At 46.0% G+C, this 25,893-nt stretch overlaps 1 protein-coding gene across 1 annotated transcript in view; it reads left to right on the top strand.

The window, feature by feature from the left end:
• ARID4B (AT-rich interaction domain 4B) overlaps window positions 1–25,893 on the top strand; it is a 194,169-nt gene that overhangs the window by 57,481 nt on the left and 110,795 nt on the right. Inside the window, exons 6-7 of the mRNA XM_050951541.1 lie at window positions 11,803–11,882; window positions 19,397–19,488. Of these exons, the coding sequence (XP_050807498.1) occupies window positions 11,803–11,882; window positions 19,397–19,488 (172 nt within the window). The remainder of the gene's footprint in view (window positions 1–11,802; window positions 11,883–19,396; window positions 19,489–25,893) is intronic.

A 25,893-nucleotide genomic window follows, 5' to 3' on the forward strand; every position in this document is an offset into this window, starting at 1 on the left:
CCTTTCCAGGCAAAAGAGATATGAAGCACTTTTGTTTTATTAACTCTTACTTATCTGTTTATGACAGGGGGTTAGGTTCCAGGGAAATTTCTCTCTCTCTCTCTCACACACACACACACACACACACACACACGAGTTTTAAACAAACAATTTAATACTATACACAGCAATAATGATTGTGAAGCTTGGTTGAGGTGATGAAGGCAGAGGTGGAAGAGGATGGAATATTTCCCAGGGAGTGCATTATTGCTACATGATGAATTAGCACTTGGCTGAGCCCTCAGGGGTTAACATGTTGTTAATGTAGCCTCACACTCTACAAAGCAGCACAAATGGAGTGAGGGGAGACAGCATGGCAGACAGAGACACACACCATGTGTGTGTGTGAGTGTGTGTGAGAGAGAAAGAGAGAGAGAGAGAGAGAGAGAGAGGAGCATTGCTCCTTTAAGTATGCAGATCCCACTCTAAGTACATTGCCTTTTTAAGTAGATCAGCAAGTTGAGACAGCAGCTGCTGCTAGCAAGCTGCCACCATCCTGAGCCCTGTCACCCCCCCCCTCGCTCTATAGAGATGGGGTAAGCAGGGGGGAGGGGGACACCCTGACAGTCCCCTTCATCTCCCCTAGCACAGTAAGCAGGAGGTTCCCGGGAGCTGCTCCAAGGCTGAGGGCAGGAGGAGCACATGGCAGTGGGAGGAAGGACAGCTGAACTGCCCAGCAATTGATAGCCTGCTGGGCAGCTGCCGCACAGGGAACGTAGGGGAGTGGGGAGCTGATGGGGGGCTGCCGGTCCACCCTGGTTCTAGTCCCCCACCAACAGGCTGCTCTTTCTGCAAGCAGTGAACAAAGCAGGCAGCTGCCAAACGACATTGTAAGTGATCATTGTGCAACTTTAAACAAGCATGTTCCCTAATCGATCAGCAACGTAACAACGAAACAACGTTAACCAGGATGACTTTAAGTGAGGAGTTACTGTACTGAGAATCTTGTCCACTCCCCCCCCCTCCCCCGAGCTCCATAATACAAAGAGATTAGAGGGAGACTGACTGATGGGCAGTTTTTTAAGGTGAAAGCTCCACTTGACAGGTAGTCTCTCCCATCACATAGGTTAATGTTGCTCTGGGGATCTTGTGCATGGACCATGTTTTCGGCTGATGTAAAAGAAGCTTATTTTGGACTCCATGACCTCTAACATTTCTAAACTGGTAGACTAATCTGTTACATACAGGGATGCATAATATAAAACAAGATTTATAATACATTAATGCACATCATTAGCTGCAATTATGCATAAAGAAAAATATTAGCAATTGTGACCATTTATTATTAAGGGTTGCTAATTGTAAACTGATGCTGGAGAACTGGCAGTTGAGAACTGACTGCAGGAAGTGTGTACTGAGTAGAGTTCTGAGCAGAGTGATAGCTCTTCTTCAAGTGCTTGTCATGTCCATTCTGTTCTAGCTGTGTGTGCACCCATGTGCGCAGTCATTGGAGAGTTTTGCCTTAGTGGTATCTGTAGGGTTGGCAGTGGCACCCCCTTGAGAGCCGTGCCCAGGCCCTACACCGGCCCTACACCCTCTCAGTTCCTTCTTACCGCCTATGGTGGTCGGTTGGAGCATCTTGTCTTGCAATCAAAAGAGGATTAGTGGGTTTTCAACAGCCCATTGTCTGGCTTCTTTGTATGTAGCTGGGGTGGCCAAACTGTGGCTTGCAAGCCACATGCAGCTCTTTTACTGTTAAAGCACCGCTTGTGAAGCCCCCCACACTCACCCCCCATTCTCCACCTGTCAGACTTGTGGGCAGGTGGTGGGGTAGGGCTTCTGCCCAGTGGGGAGAGGGGATCTTGGGGCTTCAGCCCCGCAGATCATGTCTGCCGAGGCTTGGGGCTTCAGAAGGAGCAGGGCTGAAGCCCCGAGCCCTGGCAGGTACGCTCCCACTCTCAAACTTCTGACTATTGTTGTATGCAGCTCAGAGGGTCTGTAAGTTTGGCCACCCCGGTATATAGTTTAGGTACTTAGTTAGCCTTTAAGTTAAGTGTGACGTAGTTCAGTAGTTAGAGTCCCAGCTGGGACTTCACTCCGGAGTGGGGCATGCCCTGCTCTCCTGGTTTTCTGGTTGCTCGTCATGCAACAGGCCGATGGCTATTAGTGACCCCCACAACAGTTGTCTGAAGTGCTTGGGGAAGTCCCATAGAAAGAACAAGTGCAGAATCTGTAAGAACTTTGCCCTAGAACTCAGAAGGAGTGGGATATCCGCTTGAGGGCCTTCCTCATGGATACTGCGTTTCATACTGCGTCAGAGCCCTGCCTCTCTTGTCCCACACCGAACAGCTCAGCACTGGTGCAGAGCGCACCGCCATCGCTGGCTCCGTCAGACACCGTTCCCTCTCACCAGTGCCGAAAAAGTAGCAAAAGAGGAAGAGCCCTCTAGCACTGGAAGGGAAAGCAGCCTCGGGCAAAAGACCTGTGTCAGTCCATGTGCCTGCCCCAGGGCTTCATGAGGGCACTGCTGAGATCGGATCCTCCAGCCCGGCCAGAGATCCGCCTGTGACTCCCAGGAGTGGCAGGGGACCCCGGCTTCTCCTAGGGCCCTCGTTGCCTTAAGTGGCCCTGTGGCTAAAGAACAAGCTGGCTGACACCATGGTAAACTCGGGTAAGGCCCCAATACCTAAGAGCAAACTGGTCATGGAACCTCCGATAGGGCAGTGGAGCACCCTCTGTCCCCAGACGGGAGGCTTAAATCCCTGTCTCCGTGGCCTAGGACCCCAACACCACATTCCCGGTCTCTGGTCAGAAGACCAAGGTCCCCGACACCGCACTCTCCCACTACAACACATAGGACACTGGAGTTGAGACACCAGTCCCTGTATCGCCGATACCAGCGAGCTGCCCTCCGAAGATCACCACTGTGCAAGTCACCCTTGCCCAGACGGTCTCCAGGACATCGGTCCCCACTGGGGCGGAATCACTCCCTGTCGCAGCACTGGTCTCCATCCCCTCAGTTCCACTTGCTGGGCAGGCACCGATCCTCATCCTCACCTTGCCAGTCGCTGACCAGGGTCAGTCGGCAGACTAAGGCCTTGATGGCTTCGCCCTGGTCACCGTCAGGGCAATGGTCGGCCTCGGACCGGGAGTTCAGCTCTTCTCCAAGGAGGGGTGATTTGCCGCCGAACTGTGAAGCTAGCGCAGCACTTGCAGCTATGGCATGGCAGCAGGGACAATGGCCCGCTCAATGACCATACTGGAACCCGTGTGGTGTGCCCATAATGCCAATCCTGTACTCCCACCACTCCTCCCTGACCGCCTCGGACAAATCGCTGCTGGTACCGAATCCAGCGTAGGGGGCAGTGCATAGGACTCCAGCATCTAAGGAGCTGTCCCCGGAGAAGGAAGGGGAACCTGCCCCTCCCCCAGCGGTGCACTCGTCATCATCTCCTTTCTAAACAGGCAGCTCCCTGATGACTTCCAGGAGCACCAGGCTCTCCTTAAGAGGGTGGCTACGAACTTGAACCTAAAAACTGAAGCGGTCTCGGCGGAGTCTGACGACCTCTTTAACTTTATATCCACCCCGGCCTGGGTTGCACTGCCCATCCACCCAGGCGTCCTTAAGATTGCTAGATCACTGAGGCAGACATAAGAACATAAGAACGGCCGTACCGGGTCAGACCAAAGGTCCATCTAGCCCAGTATCTGTCTACCAACAATGGCCAACGCCAGGTTCCCCAGACGGTGTGAAGCTAACAGGCAATGATCAAGTGATCTCTCTCCTGCCATCCATCTCCATCCTCTGATGAACAGAGGCTAGGGACACCATTCCTTACCCATCCTGGCTAATAACCATTTATGGACTTAGCCACCATTAATTTATCCAGTTCTCTTTTAAACATTGTTATAGTCCCAGCCTTCACAACCTCCTCAGATAAAGAGTTCCACAAGTTGACTGTGCGCTATGTGAAGAACTTCCTTTTATTTGTTTTAAACCTGCTACCTATTAATTTCATTTGGTGACCCCTAGTTGTTGTATTATGGGAATAAGTAAATAACTTTTCCTTATCCACTTTCTCCACATCACTCATGATTTTATATACCTCTATCAAATCCCCCCTTAGTCTCCTCTTTTCCAACCTGAAGAGGCCTAGCCTCTTTAATCTTTCCTCGTATGGGACCCTCTCCAAACCCCTAATCATTTTAGTTGCCCTTTTCTAAACCTTTTCTAGTGCTAGAATATCTTTTTTGAGGTGAGGAGACCACATCTGTACACAGTATTCGAGATGTGGGCGTACCATGGATTTATATAAGGGCAATAATATATTCTCAGTCTTATTCTCTATCCCCTTTTTAATGGTTCCTAACATCAGGTTTGCTTTTTTGACTGCCTCTGCGCACTGCATTGACATCTTCAGAGAGCTGTCCACGATGACTCCAAGATCTTTTTCCTGACTCGTTGTAGCTAAATTAGCCCCCATCATATTGTATGTATAGTTGGGGTTATTTTTTCCAATGTGCATTACTTTACATTTATCCACATTATATTTCATTTGCCATTTTATTGCCCAATCACTTAGTTTTGTGAGTTCTTTTTGAAGTTCTTCACAATCTGCTTTGGTCTTAACTAAGTTGAGTAGTTTAGTATCATCTGCAAACTTTGCCACCTCACTGTTTAGCCCTTTCTCCAGATCATTTATGAATAAATTGAATAGGATTGGTCCTAGGACTGACCCTTGGGGAGCACCACTAGTTACCCCTCTCCATTCTGAGAATTTACCATTAATTCCTACCCTTTGTTCCCTGTCTTTTAACCAGTTCTCAATCCATGAAAGGACCTTCCCTTTTATCCCATGACAGCTTAATTTACGTAAGAGCCTTTGGTGAGGGACCTTGTCAAAGACTTTCTGGAAATCTAAGTACACTATGTCCACTGGTTCCCCCTTGTCCACATGTTTGTTGACCACTTCAAAGAACTCCTAATAGATTAGTAAGACACGATTTCCCTTTACAGAAACCATGTTGACTATTGCTCAACAGTTTGTTTTTCTATGTGTCTGACAATTTTATTCTTAACTATTATTTCGACTAATTTGCCCGGTACTGACCTTAGACTTCCCAGTCTGTAATTGCCGGGATCACCTCTAGAGCCCTTTTTAAATATTGGCATTACATTAGCTAACTTCTAGTCATTGGGTACCAAAGCCGATTTAAAGGATAGGTTACAAACCTTAGTTAATAGTTCCGCAACTTCACATTTGAGTTCTTTCAGAACTCTTGGGTGAATGCCATCTGGTCCCAGTGACTTGTTAATATTGAGTTTATCAATTAATTCCAAAACCTCCTCTAGTGACACTTCAATCTGTGACAGTTCCTCAGCTTTGTCACCTACAAAAGCCGGCTCAAGTTTGGGAATCTCCCTAACATCCTCAGCCATGAAGACTGAAGGAAAGACTCCATTTAGTTTCTCCGCAATGACTTTATCGTCTTTAAGCGCTCCTTTTGTATTTCGATTGTCAAGGGGCCCCACTGGTTGTTTAGCAGGCTTCCTGCTTCTGATGTACTTTAAAAACATTTTATTATTACCTTTGTAGTTTTTGGCTAGCCGTTCTTCAAACTCCTTTTTGGCTTTTCTTATTACACTCTTGCACTTAAGCTGGCAGTGTTTGTACTCCTTTCTATTTGACTTATTAGGATTTGACTTCCACTTTTTAAAGGAAGTCTTTTTATCTCTCACTGCTTCTTTTACATGGTTGTTAAGCCACGGTGGCTCTTTTTTAGTCCTTTTACTGTGTTTCTTAATTTGGGTTATACATTGAAGTTGGGCCTCTATTATGGTGTCTTTAAAAAGGGCCCATGCAACTTGCAGGGATTTCACTTTAGTCACTGTACCTTTTAACTTTTGTTTAACTAACCTCCTCATTTTTGTATAGTTCCCTCTTTTTAAATTAAATGCCACAGTGTTGGGCTGTTGAGGTGTTCTTCCCCCCACAGGAATGTTGAATGCTATTGTATTATGGTCACTATTTCCAAGTGGTCCTGCTATAGTTACCTCTTGGACCAGCTCCTGCACTCCACTCAGGATTAAATCTAGAGTTGCCTCTCCCCTTGTGGGTTCCCGTGCCAGCTGCTCCATGAAGCAGTCATTTAAAGTATCGAGAAATTTTATCTCTGCATTTCGTCCTGAAGTGAAATGTTCCCAGTCAATATGAGGATAATTGAAATCGCCCACTATTATTGGGTTCTTAATTTTGATAGCCTCTCTAATTTCCCTTAGCATTTCACCATCACTATTACTGTCCTGGTCAGGTGGTCAATAATAGATCCCTAATGTTATATTTTTGTTAGAGCATGAAATTTCTATCCATAGCGATTCTATGGAACATGTGGATTCGCTTAAGATTTTTACTTCATTTGAATCTGCATTTTCTTTCACATATAGTGCCACTCCTCCCCCTGCACAACCTGTTCTGTCATTCCGATATATTTTGTACCCCGGAATGATTGTGTCCCATTGATTGCTCTCAGTCCACCAGGTTTCTGTGATGCCTATTATATCAATATCCTCCTTTATCACAAGGCACTCTAGTTCACCCATCTTATTATTTAGACTTCTAGCAGTTGTGTACAAGCACTTTAAAAACTTGTCCCTGTTTATTTGTCTGCCCTTTTCTGATGTGCCAGATTCTTTTTTATGTGAATGTTTATCATCTGATCCGGCCCTTACATTATCCTCTTCCATCCTCTGTTCCTGACTATAACCTGGAAATTCCCTATCATCAGACTCTCCCCTAAGAGAAGTCTGTGTCCGATCCACATGCTCCTCTGCAGCAGTCAGCTTTCCTCTAGTTTAAAAACTGTTCTACAACCTTTTTAATGTTTAGAGCCAGCAGTCTGGTTCCACTTTGGTTTAGGTGGAGCCCATTTCTCCTGTATAGGCTCCCCCCATCCCAAAAGTTTCCCCAGTTCTTAATGAACGTAAACCCCTCCTCTCTACACCATCATCTCATCTATGCATTGAGACTCTGAAGCTCTGCCTGCCTACCTGGCCCTGCGCGTGGAACTGGGAGCATTTCTGAGAATGCCACCATGGAGGTCCTGGATTTCAGTCTCTTCCCTAGCAGCCTAAATTTGGCTTTCAGGGCATCTCTCCTACCCTTCCCTATGTCACTGGTACCTACATGTACCATGACCACCGGCTCCTCCCCAGCACTACACATAAGTCTGTCTAGATGCCTCGAGAGATTCGCAACCTTCGCACCAGGCAGGCAAGTCACCATACGGTTCTCCTGGTCATCATAAACCCAGCTATCTATGTTTCTAATGATCGAATCTCCCATTACTAACACCTGCCTTTTCCTAGCAACTGGAGTTCCCTCCCCCGGAGAGGTAACCTCAGTGCGAGAGGCAACCCCAGCACCATCTGGAAGGAGGGTCCCAACTATGGGAAGGTTTCCCTCTGCTCCCATTGACTGCTCTGCTTCCCTGGGCCTATCTTCCTCCTCAACAGCACAGAGGCTGTCTGAGCAGAGGTGGGACAATTCTACAGTGTCCCGGAAAGTCTCATCAACATACCTCTCTGCCTCTCTTAGCTCCTCCCGTCCCGCCACCCTTGCCTCCAAAGTCCGTACATGGTCTCTGAGGGCCAGGAGGTCCTTACACCGAGTGCACACATACACAACCCGCCCACAAGGCAGGTAATCATACATGCTACCCTCAGCGCAATAAACTGGATAGCCCCCACTCTGCTGCTGGGCTTCTGCCTGCATTGTCTCCTAGTTAATGAAAGGGTGGTTTAAAGAAAGGGGTTTTGGAATATGGTTTGGATTATAGTTTTTAAGGGGAATACAAGGGAACAGGTAGGACCGACAAGGGACCCCCCTCCCTTCCCAACGCCCTTGCAAAACTCCCTGTTAGCAGCCCCTGGTCGCAAGCTCCCTGGTCGCTTGTGCGCGGCTTTATAAAGCCCTGGCCTGAGTTAATGCCCTGCCCATGATTAAGGCTCAGCCAATTACCAGAGGCTTCAAGCTTTCAAACCTTCCTTTGGAGCTCACGGTCTCCAACTGCCAGCCACAGCACACGGTCCTTCAAACAAACAAACAAACAAACAAACAAACAGACTGACAAACACAAGCTCAGCACACAGCACACAGCAAGTAACCCCCAAACACAAACACGAACACACACTACAGACAGTCACTTACCCCACAGATGCTGTATTTGCTCCTCCTTCACCTGGAGAACTCCCTTGCAAAACTCCCTGTTAGACCCCCTCTTCAATTCCACCTACTTCTAAGAAGGCTGAAAAAAAGTTATGATGTCCTTGCAAAAGGATTCAAATATCTGTGGCATCACTGGTCAATATTGACTGCTATTAATGAAAGGGACAGGCAGGGCCAAGTCAGTGGCACGCTGAAAAACAAAGATGCCAAGAGACTGGCATTTGGCAGAAAGATTTAGTTGATGGCAAGCCTGCAATTTCAGGTGTCTAATCAACAGGCCCCATTAGGCAGGTACAATTTTACCCTGTAGGACTGCCGTACCAAATTCAAGGAGGCCCTTCTGTAGGACTGAGCTCAGGAGTTTGCTGCTTTGGTGGACGAACGCACAGTTGTGCCAAGGGGGCCTTTCAGATGGACTGGGACGCTGCTGACACAGTGGCCAGAATGGTCGCCTCCGCGGCGGCCATGAGGCGCACCTCCTGGTTGCAGTCCTCCGGGTTATCCTAGGAGATGCAGGCCACTATACAGGACCTCCCATTTGAGGGAATGGGGCACTTCTCCGAGCTCACGGACCCGAGACTCCATGGCCTTAAACACTCCCTTGCCACTCTCCACTCCTTGGGCCTCCATACTCCTCACCAGGCCAGGAAGCCGTTCCACCCTCCAACTCCTCCGCCTTCGCAGTCTAGGTCCTGGGGGACTCCCTGGCTGGGCACCTACAGGAGGAAGGATAGAGACAAGAGGTCTAAGTAGCAACACCTGTCATCTTTCCGTTCGTCTGCTCAGCTTGGGTCTTCCAGAAGCAGTCATTTTGAGGGTGCACTTGAGGACCATGCTCCAGTCACCTCCCAGGATCCATCCTTCCACTCTTTCCTTGACCGCCTCCACCCCTTCCAGTTGTCCTGGTCTTAGCTGACCATGGACCATTGATTGTTCAAAGTAATATCCTCAGGTTACATCCCAATACACCTAGAATGGAATCAACATGAGCAGGCACTTGAAGAAGAAAAAACAGTTGCCTATCTTTCGTAACTGTTCTTCGAGACGTGTTGCTCATGTCTATTCCATTACCCACCCTCCTACCCTTCTGTCGGAGTTGCTGGCAAGAAGGAATTGAGAGGGCATAAGGTCAGCGGTGCCTATATACCAGGCATGTGCGGGGCACTCACAGCTGACCCTACGGATACTGCTAAGACAAAAATCTCTGACGATTACATGTGGGCACGCATACATCTAGAATGGAATGGACATGAGCAATACATCTCGAGGAACAGCAGTTATAAACGGTAGGTAACTGTTTTTTCTCCTTTAAAAGAAATTGAGATTTTGTGAGCTAAGTATCCAGGTAGGTATTACTACAGAGAAATTATCTGATAGACTAAGAAAGTAGGATGAGGGCAGGACATGGACAGAACAGAGGCCAAAATAGAATGAAGGGGAAGAGGCAGAGTAATAGAGAACGGTGGGGCCATGAAGAAGACGTTTTCATAATCAATATAGAAGTGGACCTGGAAGTTAGTGAGGTGGTGAAGAAATAGTGTATGGACATATAAATAAAAAGTATACTTCAGAGTTCCAAATAACCTGAAATTTGGATGGAATTGTAAAATGTGATGTGACAAATACATGAGATCAGCAGTTTGCCAAAGTAAGTGATGTAGAAATAGATATGGGCTAAAAGGTGGAGGCAGCTGGTGCAAGGAGTTGCAGTTTGAGGTTCAAAGTGACATGTGCAGCAGTCAGAGATTGAGCCTGAGAAAGAAAGGGAAGGTGGAAGTAAAGAAGGGAGGAGAGAGCTGACCTGGAGATGTGATTGAAGATACTGTGCTTACCAGATAGGATGATACCCATCTTGTGGATCAGTGAAAGTTGGTATCGCAGCTGCCAACTTCATCATGTCTAATGCAGTTTGAGAGTGAAATGACATTCTTAGCAGCAGCAGATTAGGAATATACTTTGTCAGGTGGGTGAATAGAAGCAGGATTGAAAAAAAACTTTGGAGCATTGGTATCTGTGGATCTGAGGAAAGTCTGGTTGAGAGCTGGATGTTCCTGTCAGACTCCAGTACAATCCCTAGCTTAGGTCCAGTTATATTATTATTATAATAGGTTATTCCATTTGCTATAGTAGTATAAGGCAGTGGTTCTCAACCAGGGGTCTGAGGCCCCCTGATGGGCCACAAGCAGGTTTCAGGGGTCTGCCAAACAGGACCAGTGTTAGACTTGCTGAGGCCCAGGGCAGACCGCCTAAGCTCTACCATGCAGCACTGAAGCTAGGGGCCCTGAGCCCCACCACATGGGGCTGAAGTGGAAGCCTGAGCAACTTAGCTTCATGGGGCGCCCTGTGGCTTGGTCCCCTGGGCAACTGCTCTGCTTGCTGCCCCTTAACGTCAGCCCTGACTTTTATATGCAGAAAAACAGTTGTTGTGGCACAAGTGGGCCATGGAGTTTTTATAGCATGTTTGGGGGGTGGGGGGCAGCACTCAGAAAGAAAATGGTTGAGAATCCTTGGTATAAGGCACCTTTATATACTGATAAGAGTCCACACTGTTGAGATGTGGAATTGGTACCATTTTACATTTTAACTATACCCATGTATAGTTAAAGCAGTATTACTGGTGAATGGACAAGGACTACGTCATGCCCTTGACACTTCTGATCTTTGTAACATCGTTTGTGTATGTACAAGCACCTGGCTTATTTGGTGTCCAGAACTTTTGCATAGAGTTCTACATCTTCAAGAAAAAGCCTGCTGATGGGCACGTTCCTCCTTTCTCTAAGATCTTGGAATAACTGATTTGCATTTCATTGACTTTCCCTGAAACCTTGACCTCTTGGTTTCCTTTGAAATTTTCAGTTTCAGGATAGTTCCTTTAAATTCAGTAAACTACTATACTTCTGTCTGGTAGAAAACTGGAAAGGTTGCCTTGTTGCTGTATTTTGAAGGTAAAGGAGAAGAATATGCAAGTGTGGCAGGGATAGCATCTGCTCTCTACATGCTTTTTGGCTATGCATTTTGGCCAGATAAGACATTCTCTTGTGGAGACTGCATGTTGTTATATTGCTTAACAAAAGAAAAGGAAGATGCTCTCTATTATTAGGATGCCCTCAGCCAGGGGTTGGGGAGGAGATAAATAAATTAGTCAAAATAAACACAGTATACAGAGTCTAACTGTCCAGGATTCATAATGCAGGTACCTACCAAGTTCTAGGCATATGTGGAAAGTTTTCTTCTGTTGTAATCAGTTTACGGAAACACACATATGTTGCAGGTTTTGGGATTACAGCTAAACTATGCAACTTCCCTGGAGTAATAGTTGATCTTAATCCTCTAGTTCCCTGAAAAACTTCTAGAACTATAGAAAAGTACAGTTACCATGTAGTTTGGTGTTCCCTCTTAGTGGTGAAACTGGGGCTGGGTGTGTCATGTTCAGAAAGGGTGGTTCTCAGTGCCCTATCACAGAGAGAACTGGATTTCATACAGGAAAAATATTCAGGAAACTGAGCAAAGGATATTTCCACAGCAGGAAAAATACAGACCAAGTACTTTTTCAGTTTATTAACTCATAATCTTCCTTTCCTTTTTTCCCTGGTGACAGTATTTGATGATGGAGATGAGAAGACTCTTAGACGCTCTTCTCTTTGCCTGAAAGGAGAGAGACATTTTGCTGAAAGTGAGGTAAGTGATTGGTGTCAGAACGAACACATCTTAATTCCACAGTGTTTATATTTAAAAATAATCAAAACAATGCCTTTCATCCCAATTTCATCAGTTTAATTAGTGCCTTAGACTTTCAAAAGCTAAATATATTAATGCTGCTAAAATTGTGACTATGCAAAATATAATCCACAAAATCTAGCTCATTCCTTTACATCCAGAAATAAGATTTGAGAGTGACTTCTCCAAACTAAAAGTTGCCATCAAAATTGACACTTCATATTTATTTTTTGCATATTGAGGTTCAGTAGTGATATTACTTTATAAGTTGAATTATTTTTGCTAGAAATACTTTTCTTAGCTATCTCAGTAAGCACTGATTGAAAAAAGATACTGCAGTGTAGTGCGTGACACACATGATGATTTGTATCTTCTCACATAATTACACTTTAATGGGGTGCAAATGACCATGTTTAGTTTGTAAAAGTTGTTGTAATAGCTAATAAATTTGAAATCTCAGATACATCTGTGTTCTGTTACTTTGAAGAAATGTTTGTCTCTCCAGAAATAAAAAATCTTTTCGTATTTGTTTGATGTTCTAGCCTACAGACTAATTAATTACTTCTAAAATGTACAAATACTTTCTAATCAATTATAGTGTTAAGTCAAATGTTTATTTCTGCTTATTACTCAAGACAGTATGAGCAGACAGACAAGCAGATGGACTAATGTATGTGAACATGTTAATTTATCAAAGAGCTGTTTGAGAAAGTGTTCTGTTCAGTAGGAAATTTCGTTCTGTATTATACTCAATTGAGCATGTTGGTCAGTTGTTGTGAATTACACATTTTTACTGTGCCTTTGTTAAGGTGCTCAGATTCTCTCACTAAAAATGCCAAGTGTATGTACTTAACATTAAGCTCCTAAGTACCTAAATATGGATTTAACTATCAGTGGCCTAATTTTCAAAGATGATGAGCGTCTGCTGCTCCTGTTGAATTTTTGTGATTTGTAGATTCTCAGTGCTTCTGAACATCGGGCTGCTTATATATATTAAATATGGGGTTAGGAGCCTAACTTTAGGAATCCAGATTTGAAAATTTTGGCCAAGATTATTATATAGGTTAATCTGCCTTCCTGCTGTCTGAACAAGAATGTCCATCTATCCAGATTATTGTCTCTGATTCGCAGAAACCTAATTTTAAGGTAACCTCTCTTGCTTTTCATTTTGCCAGTCCCTTTTCTTTTCAGTTGTCCGAGCACTTGGTGTTTAGCCAGAAATCACTGATTTCCAGTTCCCTCACTGTCATTGGGGGTTTACTCTGCAGTTCTAGTAATTGGTTCATGATAGGTATTCCTCTACACTTGGAAGTTAAAATTGCACCTCCACTTTCTTCAGCACTTAGGCTATGTCTAAATTACAGTAGAACCTCAAAGTTATGAACCCCTCAGGAATGGAGATTGTAACTCTGAACAAAATGTTATGATTGTTCTTTTAGAAGATTACAATTGAACACTAACTTAAGACAACTTTGAAACTTTACTGTGCAGAAGAAAAATGCTGCTTTTAACCATCTTAATTTAAATGAAACAAGCACAGTTTCCTTATCTTGTCAAATCTTCTTTTTAAACTTTCCCTTTATTTTTTTTTAGTTGTTTACGTTTAACACAGTACTGTACTGTACTAGCTTTTTTGTTTTGTTTCTGCCACTGCCTGATTGAATACTTCCAGTTCCAAAGGAGGGGTGTGGTTGACCAGTCAGTGGTCTCTGAGGTTCTAGTATACATCATTTACAGCAGTGCAGCTGCACCTCTGTAGCGCTTCTGGTGAAGATGCTCTAAGCCAACAAGAGAGAGCTCTCTCGTCGACTTAATAACTCCTGCCTCCGCGAGCAGTGGTAGCTATGTCAGCGGAAGAAGCTCTCCCGCTGACATAGCACTGTCTACATCAGTGCTTAGGTTATTATAATTTACGTTGCTCAGAGGTGTGGATTATTCACCCCCCTAAACAATGTAAATTATGCCAAAGCAATTTGTAGTGTAGACATAGCGTTAGAATTATGCCACAGTGCTGTTCTCTTGTTCTGAGCTAGGGTTTTAATTCTGTCCATGCCCATCATTCTGTGTAGAGTAAATATGCAACTTTGATCACAGTCACAGACAGATGTATGTTTGCTTTTTGGTTTGAAAGAGGTGGGTTTCATCAGCTGCAGTGAGTTCAGTCTGGCCTACAGAATGTTTTTAATGAGAATCTAATGTATTCGTCATAGTTTGAAACTTGCATTGCATTGAGAATGATTAGACAAAGAAAGTTTTCACACGTCTTGAAGTGTAGTCTGGTAACATTTGTTTATCGTGTAACTAACTGGGGGAAATATCTCTTATTTTTTATGAATATGATGCATGCCTTTATTTGTGTATATATGATGGGTTACTTGCTATGGAGTTAAATCAAAAAGGGTTAAAGGAACCAAGCAGGAAACTTATAATAATGGCCTAGATAAGGGGCACCCCAAGGAAAATTCAAACACAATAGTCAGGTTTATTACCATGAGTAGTGACTCCTCAGCCCCAAACCTGGTGACATCGCTGTTTTGCCAAGGCTAGGAAGAGAGAGAAAAAAGGGAACACTAAGACATTATAGGATCCTGGCTATAGAAAAGGATGAGAGTTGTGTGAGTGGCCAGAAAACTACCCAGGAAATGGTAGGAAGAGCTGACAGACTGGCAAGGGGACACAGAAACAGAAAGAGCCTGCTGCAAGCAAGACAGTCTGTTATTTCCAGCTGGAGATGGAAGTTGGCTGGAGTGAGGGGAACTTAAAAAGCTGGCAAGGAAAGATTAGGGTGTAAGTAAGACCCATGTGTATATGCCTTTTATTGTTTTTATTCTTTAATTTGTGTGCTTTGTACCATTGGGGAAGGAATAAAAAACCCTGTATTTTGAAGATGTGTGCTTGAGTCACTTTAATCAGCTCCTGGGTGCCAGGAGTGAAAGAGCTTACAGGCATCAACTGCAGTTGGACCTGTTGCATTAACACAGTTGGGAAAGGGGCCCTGATGCTTAGAGACCAAATCCCAGAGTGGTTGGTTGCATGGTTCCATCTAGAGTGAGGTGCAAGACACAGGGCCTGTCACTTGAGGGTATACTTGAGAGGGACTAGAAGAGCTCTAAGATGCAGTTTGCCCCTTAACTGCCCCTTAACAGCGACACCATCACAGGACCTAACCAGATCAGCCACACCATCACTGGTTCATTCACCTGCACATCCACCAATGTAATATACGCCATCATATGCCAGCAATGCCCCTCTGCTATGTACATTGGCCAAACTGGACAGTCTCTACGGAAAAGGATAAATGGACACAAATCAGACATTAGGAATGGCAATATACAAAAACCTGTAGGGGAGCACTTCAACCTCCCTGGGCACACTATTGCAGACCTTAAGGTGGCCATCCTGCAGCAAAAAAAACTTCAGGACCAGACTTCAAAGAGAAACTGCTGAGCTTCAGTTCATCTGCAAATTTGACACCATCAGCTCAGGATTGAACAAAGACTGTGAATGGCTTGCCAACTACAGAACCAGTTTCTCCTCTCTTGGTTTTCACACCTCAACTGCTAGAACAGGGCCTCATCCTCCCTGATTGAACTGACCTCGTTATCTCTAGCTTGCTTGCTAGCATATATATACTGCCCTTGGAAATTTCCACCACATGCATCTGAAGAAGTGGGTATTCACCCACGAAAGCTCATGCTCCAAAACGTCTGTTAGTCTATAAGGTGCCACAAGATTCTTTGCTGCTTTTACAGATCCAGACTAACACGGCTACCCCTCTGATACTTGACACCATGCAAGGCACTGCATTTAGCCGTATGGAGTGGAAATCCATCAACCTCATGAAGAAACTTGCACAAATACAGACAGATATCATCTTCCTTTCCAAATGCAAACGGATGGACATCATACCAAATGGACTAAAGGTAAAAAATCCACTGCTATCTACATACTACACAGACCACAGTGAGAGATTATGCCATACTCTATCAAAAAAACTGAGGAACCACCTGATCAGCATCCTATGCAGCAAACAGGAAAACATCAAAAAAGAGCTCTCCAACCTGGAGACTCTCATTAATAACCAAACTTCTATACGAACGGACTTCACTAGAATAAGACAGGAGATCTACATTACTCACTTCATCTCTCTACAAAGGAAAAAGGACTGTAAGCTGTCTAAACTCCTACCTGCCACATGGGGCCACAACCGTGGTACCCCTAACCCACCCAGCAATATCGTCAATCTATCCAACTACACACTCAGCCCAGAAGAAAAGTCTGTCCTATCTCGGGGACTCTCTTTCTGCCCTGCCACCCCCACCAACATGATACAGTTCTGTGGCGATCTGGAAGCCTACTTTCGCCGTCTCCGACTCAAAGAATACTTCCAGGACAACACTGAACAGTGCACTGATACACAGGTGCCCTCCCACCAACAGCACAAGAAGAAGAACTCCACATGGACTCCTCCTGAGGGTCGAAATGACAATCTGGACCTATACATTGAATGCTTCCGCTGGCGTGCACAGGCAGAAATCGTGGAACAACAACATCGCTTGCCTCACAACCTAAGTCGTGCAGAACGCAATGCCATCCACAGCCTCAGAAACCACCCTGACGTTATCATCAAAGAGGCTGATAAAGGAGGTGCCGTTGTCATCATGAACAGGTCTGACTACCAAAAGGAGGCCACCAGACAACTCTCCAATACCAAATTCTACAGGCCACTTCCCTCAGATCCCACTGAGGAATACACTAAGAAACTATAGCATCTACTCAGGACACTCCCCACACTAACACCAGAAGAAATCAACATACCCCTAGAGCCCCAACCAGGGTTATTCTATCTACTACCCAAGATCCACAAACCCGGAAATCCTGGACGCCCCATCATCTCGGGCATTAGCACTCTCACTGAAGGACTGTCTGGATATATGGACTCTCTACTCAGACCCTATGCCACCAGCACTCCCAGCTATCTCCGTGACACCACTGATTTCCTGAGGAAACTACAATGCATTGGTCACCTCCCAGAAAACACCATCGTAGCCACCATGGATGTAGAGGCTCTCTACACAAACATCCCACACACAGATGGAATACAAGCTGTCAGGAACACTATCCCTGACGATGCCACAGCACAACTGGCTGCTGAGATCTGTGCCTTTATACTTACACGCAACTATTACAAATTTGATGACAATATATATCTCCAGATCAGTGGCACTGCTATGGGCACCCGCATGGCCCCACAATATGCCAATATCTTTATGGCCGACCTGGAACAACGCTTCCTCAGCTCTCGTCCACTCACGCCCCTTCTCTACCTACGCTACATTGATGACATCTTCATCATCTGGACCCATGGGAAGGAGACTCTGGAAAAATTCCACCACGATTTCAACAGCTTCCACCCCACCATCAACCTCAGCCTGGACCAATCTACACGGGAGGTCCACTTTCTTGACACCACAGTGCAAATAAGTGATGGTCACATTAACACCACCCTATATCGAAAACCTACCGACCGCTATGCCTACCTTCATGCCTCCAGCTTCCATCCCGGACACATCACACGATCCATTGTCTACAGCCAAGCACTGAGGTATAACCGCATCTGCTCTAACCCCTCAGACAGAGACCAACACCTACAAAATCTCTACCAAGCATTCTCAAAACTACAATACCGGCACGAGGAAATAAGGAAACAGATCAACAGAGCCAGACGTGTACCCAGAAGCCTCCTACTGCAAGACAAACCCAAGAAAGAAACCAACAGGACTCCACTGGCCATCACATACAGCCCCCAGCTAAAACCCCTCCAACGCATCATCAAGGATCTACAACCCATCCTGGACAATGATCCCACACTTTCACAGGCCTTGGGTGGCAGGCCAGTCCTTGCCCACAGACAACCTGCCAACCTGAAACATATTCTCACCAGTAACTGCACATCGCATCATAATAACTCTAGCTCAGGAACCAATCCATGCAACAAACCTCGATGCCAACTCTGCCCACATATCTACACCAGCGACACCATCACAGGACCTAACCAGATCAGCCACACCATCACTGGTTCATTCACCTGCACATCCACCAATGTAATATACGCCATCATATGCCAGCAATGCCCCTCTGCTATGTACATTGGCCAAACTGGACAGTCTCTACGGAAAAGGATGAATGGACACAAATCAGACATTAGGAATGGCAATATACAAAAACCTGTAGGGGAGCACTTCAACCTCCCTGGGCACACTATTGCAGACCTTAAGGTGGCCATCCTGCAGCAAAAAAACTTCAGGACCAGACTTCAAAGAGAAACTGCTGAGCTTCAGTTCATCTGCAAATTTGACACCATCAGCTCAGGATTGAACAAAGACTGTGAATGGCTTGCCAACTACAGAACCAGTTTCTCCTCTCTTGGTTTTCACACCTCAACTGCTAGAACAGGGCCTCATCCTCCCTGATTGAACTGACCTCGTTATCTCTAGCTTGCTTGCTAGCATATATATACTGCCCCTGGAAATTTCCACCACATGCATCTGAAGAAGTGGGTATTCACCCACGAAAGCTCATGCTCCAAAACGTCTGTTAGTCTATAAGGTGCCACAGGATTCTTTGCTCCCCTTAACTGTGTCAACTTGCATTTAAATAACAATAAAATATGCCAATAGAAAAAGCCCTAGGTGCCCTAACAACCTGTTATTTACAATTGTGAATGATAACAGAGAATGATTTCTCCATAAGGCTCCAATTTTAAAGGCTAGCTATATAAGGTGCTGGAGGTCTGTGAGATCCTTCTTTTTTCACCCTCATGCTGAAAAGATCTAAATTAAGATATCGTGCTTTCTCAGCCTTTCCAGACGGTAAGTACCCCCTTCCTAAATACACTTGTTTTAGAATCTTTGAGGAACATGTTGTTCTTGCCAGACTCTGTTCTTCACTCTTGCAAGAACACAATTGTGCAATATTTTGTCATCAATTGATAAGAAACTTAACTTCATTTGGTTTGCCACTCTCTGTTGGTCTGCCGTGCTAACTTCAGTTTTTCTACAAGAAGGACCTTTGTCCATTTCCCTTACATGTAGAATTGGGATGTGGATCTAAGGGTGCTTCAGAAGCAGAATGTGCTTCATCTAGCAAAGGGAAGGGAGTATCTCATATCTGGATGTCAGACCCACTGCCTGAGTTTCAGTTCTCCTTTTTCTGAGAAGTGGTCTCAGAACAGGGCCTTCAGGGTGTATATGAGAATGGATGTGTGGAAGAAGTTAGTTTCTGTGAAATGTTAAGTTCTAAAAAACAAGGCCATTGTTTTTAAAGCAATGCTGTCTCTGCTCTAAGTACATTGTCAGTAGGGAAGCTTTCCAGTTACAAAAAATGTATTTATTAAAGTATATACAAATTTAGACTTGGTATAAACTCTTGAAAAATTGGTTTTCATTTTAATGAGTTTAATTATCTTCCAACAGACATTAGATCAGCTCCCACTCACGAACCCTGAACATTTTGGTACTCCTGTCATAGGAAAGAAGACAAACAGAGGAAGGAGATCTAATCATATGTAAGTTAAATATCTTTTCAATCATTTGTTTGAGATCTGCATTAATTTGCCTTCTTATATTGCATCATTAATTCCAGAAGTTTTTATATATTTCAGACTTCTATAAATTGTTAAGATACTTAGCAAGTTGAATGAAAAGTGACAATATTCTAAAATTGACGGGAAAGTCAGGAAATAATTTTCGCTGTGTTGCTGTACTGCAGGGATTGCAACGAGTGCTCAATGTGTTTTCCAGCTAGCACAATTTCACTGTTCATTATGGACAGGAATTTTTAAAAAGAAAAAAACATGCAATAGATTTCCCTCTGGCAGGATATTAGCATAGGTTCTGGAAACAGTAGTTGAAATTGTGTTGGCTCTATCTGTTTGAAAACTTTTTCAAACAGTTACAAGTCTATGTATGATGGAAGGCTTTCTCTAGCTGACATAAAATTTTTTAGCCTCTAGGGTCCTGAAGCAGTCTTGGGAATTCTTTACATAATTCTAGTCCCATGGGTAAAGATTGTTCACCCTCTTCAAAAGGGTACAACATTTGCAACCAAATGTGACACTGAAGAATAAACTGCTACAAATATGATGTCCAAATTTTCATGGGACAGAACATCTTGATAGTCATGATCTATAGAAAATCTACATTAAAATGTCTGTTGAATAATTCCTCTTTCTTTTGCATTAACTGCTCCAATGGTGAACACAAGTTATTAACATAGTTATCAGAAGGTAACCTGGTTGTAATGAACCCAAGTTACTGCTCTTTTAGCTTTGTAATTGGACCTCTTGGATAGTATCTTCAAAGTAATGTTCAGTATTTTGCTCTGTGTAATTCATTTATCAGCTTTTACTCCTGAGGGAATTCTGTGCGAAAAATTTTAAAATTCTGTACAAATATTTTAAAATTCTGCATATTTTATTTATCAAGATAACACAATATGACACCAGTTTTAATTATTTTGGTCATTTATTTCAAAATACCTGTAAGCAAGTATGTCTGTAACAATATAGACAACCAAATAGATTCAGGAAATGTTTTTTGAGAAATACTTTCATTACTAGGCATACTAATAGGAAAAACCTTTTTGAGGTTACAGGAACAAATCATCCCGATGTGTAGAAAGAATAGTAAATATGGCAGGCGACCAGCTTGGCTTAACAGTGAAATCCTTGCTGATCTTAAACACAAAAAAGAGGCTTACAGGAAGTGAAGATTGGACAAATGACCAGGGAGTAGTATAAAAATATTGCTCAGAAATGCAGGAGTGAAATCAGGAAGGCCAAATCACACTTGGAGTTGCAGCTAGCAAGGGATGTTAAGAGTAACAAGAAGGGTTTCTACAGGTATGTTAGCAACAAGAAGGTAAAGTGTGTACCCCTTACTGAATGGGGGAAGCAACCTAGTGACAGAGGATGTGGAAAAAGCTAATGTACTCAATGCTTTTTTTGCCTCTGTCTTCATGAACAAGGTCAGCTCCCAGACTGCTGCACTGGGCAGCAAAGTATGGGGAGGCGGTGACCAGCCCTCTGTGGAGAAAGAAGTGATTCAGAACTATTCAGAAAAGCTGGACGAGCACAAGTCCATGGGGCCAGATGCACTGCATTCAAGGATGCTAAAGGAGTTGGCGGATGTGATTGCAGAGCCATTGGCCATTATCTTTGAAAGCTCATGGCAATCGGGCGAGGTCCCAGATGACTGGAAAAAGGCTTATGTAGTGCCCATCTTTTAAAAAGGGAAGGAAGAGGATCCAGGTAACTACAGACAAGTCAACCTCACCTCAGTCCCTGGAAAAATAATGGAGCAGGTCCTCAAGGAATCAATTTTGAAGCACTTAGAGGAAAGGAAAGTGATCAGGAACAGTCAGCATGGATTCACCAAGGGCAAGTCATGCCTGACTAGCCTAATTGCCTTTTATGATGAGATAACTGGCTCTGGGGATGAGGGGAAAGCAGTGGATATGTTATTCCTTGACTTAAGCAAAGCTTTTGGTATGGTCTCACAGTATTCTTGCCAGCAAGTTAAAGAAATATGGGCTGGATGAATGGACTATAAGGTGGATAGAAAGCTGGCTAGATCATCAGGGTCAATGGGTAATGATCAACGGCTTGATGTCTAGTTGGCAGCCAGTATCAAGTGGCATGCCCCAGGGATTGGTCCTGGGGCCGGTTTTATTCAACATCTTCATTAATGATCTGGATGATGGGAAAGATTGCACCCTCAGCAAGTTTGCAGATGACACTAAACTGGGAGGAGTGGTAGATACGCTGGAGGGTAGGGATAGTGTACAGAGGGACCTAGACAAATGGACGGATTGGGCCAAAAGAAATCTGATGAGGTTCAACAAGGACAAGTGCAGAGTCCTGCACTTAAGATGGAAGAATCTCATGCACTGCTACAGACTAGGGACTGAGTAGCTAGGCAGAAGTTCTGCAGAAAAGGACCTAGGGATTACAGTGGATGAGAAGCTAGATATGATTCAACAATGTGCCCTTGTTGCCAAAAAGGCTAATGGCATTTTGGGCTGTATAAGTAGGAGCGTTGTCAGCAGATCGAGGGATGTGATCATTCCCCTCTATTCGGCATTGTGAGACCTCATCTGGAGTACTGGGTCCAGTTTTGGGCCCCACACTACAAGAAGGATGGGGAAAAATTGGAAAGAGTCCAGTGGAGGGTAACAAAAATGATTAGGGGGCTGGAGCACATGACTTATGAGTAGAGACTGAGGGAACTGGAGTTATTTAATCAATAATTGTGGATACGGACTAACACAGCTGCTACTCTGAAACGTGGAATTATTTAGTCTGCAGAAGAGAAGAATGAGGGGGGATTTGATGGCTGCTTTCAACTACCTAAAGGGGGTTCTAGAGAGGATGGATCTAGACTGTTCTCAGTGGTACTAGATGACAAAACAAGGAGTAATGGTCTCAAGTTGCGGTGTGGGAGGTTTAGGTTGGATATTAGGAAAAACTTTCACAAGGAGGGTGGTGAAGCACTGGAATAGGTTACCTGGGGAGGTAGTGGAATCTCCTTCCTTACTGGTTTTTAAGGACAGGCTTGACAAAGCCCTGGCTGGGATGATTCAGTTGGGGAGTAGGTCTTACTTTGAACAGGGGGTTGGACTAGATGACCTCCTGAGGTCCCTTCCAACTCTGAGAGTCTATGATGATTCTATGAAGTAGTTGCCAGGAAGGAGCCTGGGAGTGAACCTGGGTGTGGGTGGAAGAAGTATGGAACAGTTGGGTTTTTTTTTTTTCAGAGCGTGGTAGGGATTGTTTTCAGACCCTGGCCAACCCCTAGCCTCTCCCAGTCAGTCAGGCACATCTGCCCTCATTCCCCATGGTCCCTGCACTCCCACTCAGCTAGCCCTCCTCCCCCATTCCCATGTGTCCCTGCACCCCCACTCAGCCATCCTTCCTCCCCCGTCCCCATGTGTCTCTGCACCCCTCCTCTTTCTGTCACCATGTGTCCCTGCACCCTCACTCAGCCACCCCTCCTCCCCCATCCCTATGTGTCCCTGCATCCCCCACTCATCCATCCCCCTACCCCCATCCCTATGTGGCCCTGCACCCCTCCTCCCCCATCCGTCCCTGCACCCCCACTCAGCCATCCGCTTCCCCTGTCCCCGTGTGTCCCTGCACCCCCACTCAGCCATGCCCTTCCCCCATTCCCATGTTCCCCTGCACCCCTTCTCTCCTGTCCCCATGTGTCCCTGCACCCCCACTCCCATTCAGCCCCTGGTTCAATGCTGTCACCCCTCTAGCTCCTGTGCTCCCACCTCAGTTTGTCCCCCCCCCCACTAGCCCTTCTGAACCCCAGTCTATGTGATCCACCAGCAGCCCCATTTGCCCTGCTCTTCCTGTCCCCCTCATACCTTGAGTCATCTTACTTGGTCCTGAGGGCAAGGCGCTGTTAGAAACACAGTCTCTCACATTCCCTATCCGTGGCTAACTGAGCTGGTTGCCTTTTCTTCTGGTGCCATAGCAGCCCCGATGGGGAAAAGGTGTAATTGCAGTGCCTCTCCAGCAGAATGTACTTTCTGCAGTGAAAAAAAAATCAGAGGGGGACATAAAGTCTGCATGTAGTTAGTGGCACAGGATTCCCCCAGGAGTAAGCTTTGCACTAGAGCAGTGGTTCCCAAACTTGTTCTGCCGCTTGTGCAGGGAAAGCCCCTGGCGGGCCGGGCCGGTTTGTTTACCTGCTGCGTCCGCAGGTTTGGTCGATCTCAGCTCCCAGTGGCTGTGGTTCGCTGCTCCAGGCCAATGGGAGCTGCTGGAAGTGGCAAAGGCCGAGGGACTTACTGGCCACCGCTTCCAGCAGCTCCCATTGGCCTGGAGCAGCGAACCATGGCCACTGGGAGCCATGATTGGCCAAACCTGCAGATGCGGCAGGTAACCAACCCAACCTGGCCCACTGGGGCTTTCCCTGCACAAGCGGCGAAACAAGTTTGGGAACTCTCTGCACTAGAGCAATTGAGTGAAGACATTACCACAGCCAAAAAGGCTATCCTAGTGCTTCAGTGTTCCTATTAAAAAATGTACTTCCTTCCAAAAAAAAAGAGGGGGATTTCTGAAGATTTCAAGCTGCAGAATTGACCATATGGTTCTACTGCAAACCCTACTTCTTGGAAGCAGAATAAAACATTTTGTGCTGTAGTGGGAAAAAGTAACTATATACAGTTGAAGTCGGTTTTATCAAAAATTTCAGAGGTCTTGTGATTCCTTTTTTAGACATCCTGTTATTTTTCAAACAGTAAAATTGCTGGTCCCTGAAGTCTTCAGCAATAAATTTAGTATTTAAGAAAGATGTGCTTCACAAGAATACAATAGGGTCACCTTCATTCTAACAGGTGTGTAAGAAGACATTTAAATAGTCATTTTTAAAAAATAGTGCTTATATTTAACTCTTCCCTTGTTCGTAATACTCTTAAATGTGGTAATTTTTTAAACATTTTATTCTTTTCTGTTTGGTACATTGAGCCTGCCCATTGGGTTACAGAGCTTGAAATTAATACATCTTTTCAGTTAACTTCCTTGTTTGCACCAGCATCATCAATGATATTTGGAGGGCTCTGTGAATAAAATTTTACTTTAGAGGCAGCATATTTACACATGAACCCAAACCATTGTTCTGCACCCTGAATACTTTAGTTCAGGGGTCAGCAACCTACGGCATACGTGCCATCTTTGGCACGCGAGCCGATTTTGCCTGGCACACGGCTGCCAGCCGGGGTCCCAGCCACCGGCCTCGCCCAGCGTGCTGCTGGCTGAGTGAATGGAACCCCAGGCCAGTAGGAGGCTGAGCAGGGCTGGCAGCTGGGACCTCAGACCAGCAGCAGGCGCACCCCTCGGCTCTTCCCTCACCATGCTCGGGTTCTGCAGCTCCTGGGAGTGTGAGCCACTGGGGTGTGAGGCCCTGAGCCTGCTGCGGGAGAGGCGGCCGCGGGGGCTCACACTCCCAGGAGCTGCAGAGCCTGAGCGTGGCGAGTGGAAAGCTGGGGAGGGCGCATGGGTATCACTGCCTGCATGAATCTGCTGCAGGAGTTCCCTGGGGGGGGCCACCGGGCTGCAGCCTGGGCAGGCGCACACCCTGGGTCCCCCCTTACCGCGCTCGGGTTCTGCGGCTCCCGGAAGTGTGAGCCGCCCCTGCCCCTCCCGCAGCTCCTCCTCTCCGGCTGCCTCAGCACTCCACGTGAAGTTTTGCCTCCACGTGGAGCCAACATCTGATTGGCATGGGAATAGTAAGGGGAGTCTCGGGGCGCAGTCAGGGAGCAGGGGGATGATTGGATGGGTTGGGAGTTGTGTGGGTCCTGTCAGGGGGCGGGGAGTGGTTGGATGGGACGTGGGAGTCCCCGGGGGTCTGTCTAGGGACGGGGGTGTGGATAAGGGTTGAGGCAGTCAGGGGAAAGGTAGGGGTAGGGTCCTAGGGGGGCACTTAGGGTGTGGGGGGGAGTCAGGAGGGGGCAGTCAGGGAGCAAGGAGCAGGGAGGCTTAGGTAAGGGGTGGGGTTCTGGGGGGCAGTTTGGGGCAGGGGGTCCCTGGAGGGGGCAGTCAGGGGAGGGGACTTGGAGGTTCTGACCGGGGCAATCGGGGTGGGAAGTGAGAGGGATTAGATGGGGGCGGGGCTAGGGCAGGGCTCTCCCCTCGTTTTTGATTGTTGAAATATGGTAACCCTAGGTGAGGAGGGAGCCAGGGGGCACATGGGGGCTGGCGCCAACATACATCCACTGCAGCCTGTAGGAGCCCCCGGGCGGGCGCCGGGCCGCAGCCTGGGCAGGAGGGACTGGGGGGGAGCAGCTGCTCCCTGCTAGTTGTGCCGCTGCCTTTGCAGGGCTGCTGCCCCCCTGCACCACGCCAGCTCCTCCTTGGCTGGGGCTCGCTGATGGTGCAAGTGGGACACTCTGGCTCTCTGGTGCC

Source organism: Gopherus flavomarginatus, chromosome 4, assembly GCF_025201925.1.
Source record: "Gopherus flavomarginatus isolate rGopFla2 chromosome 4, rGopFla2.mat.asm, whole genome shotgun sequence".
Lineage (NCBI taxonomy): Eukaryota > Metazoa > Chordata > Testudines > Testudinidae > Gopherus > Gopherus flavomarginatus.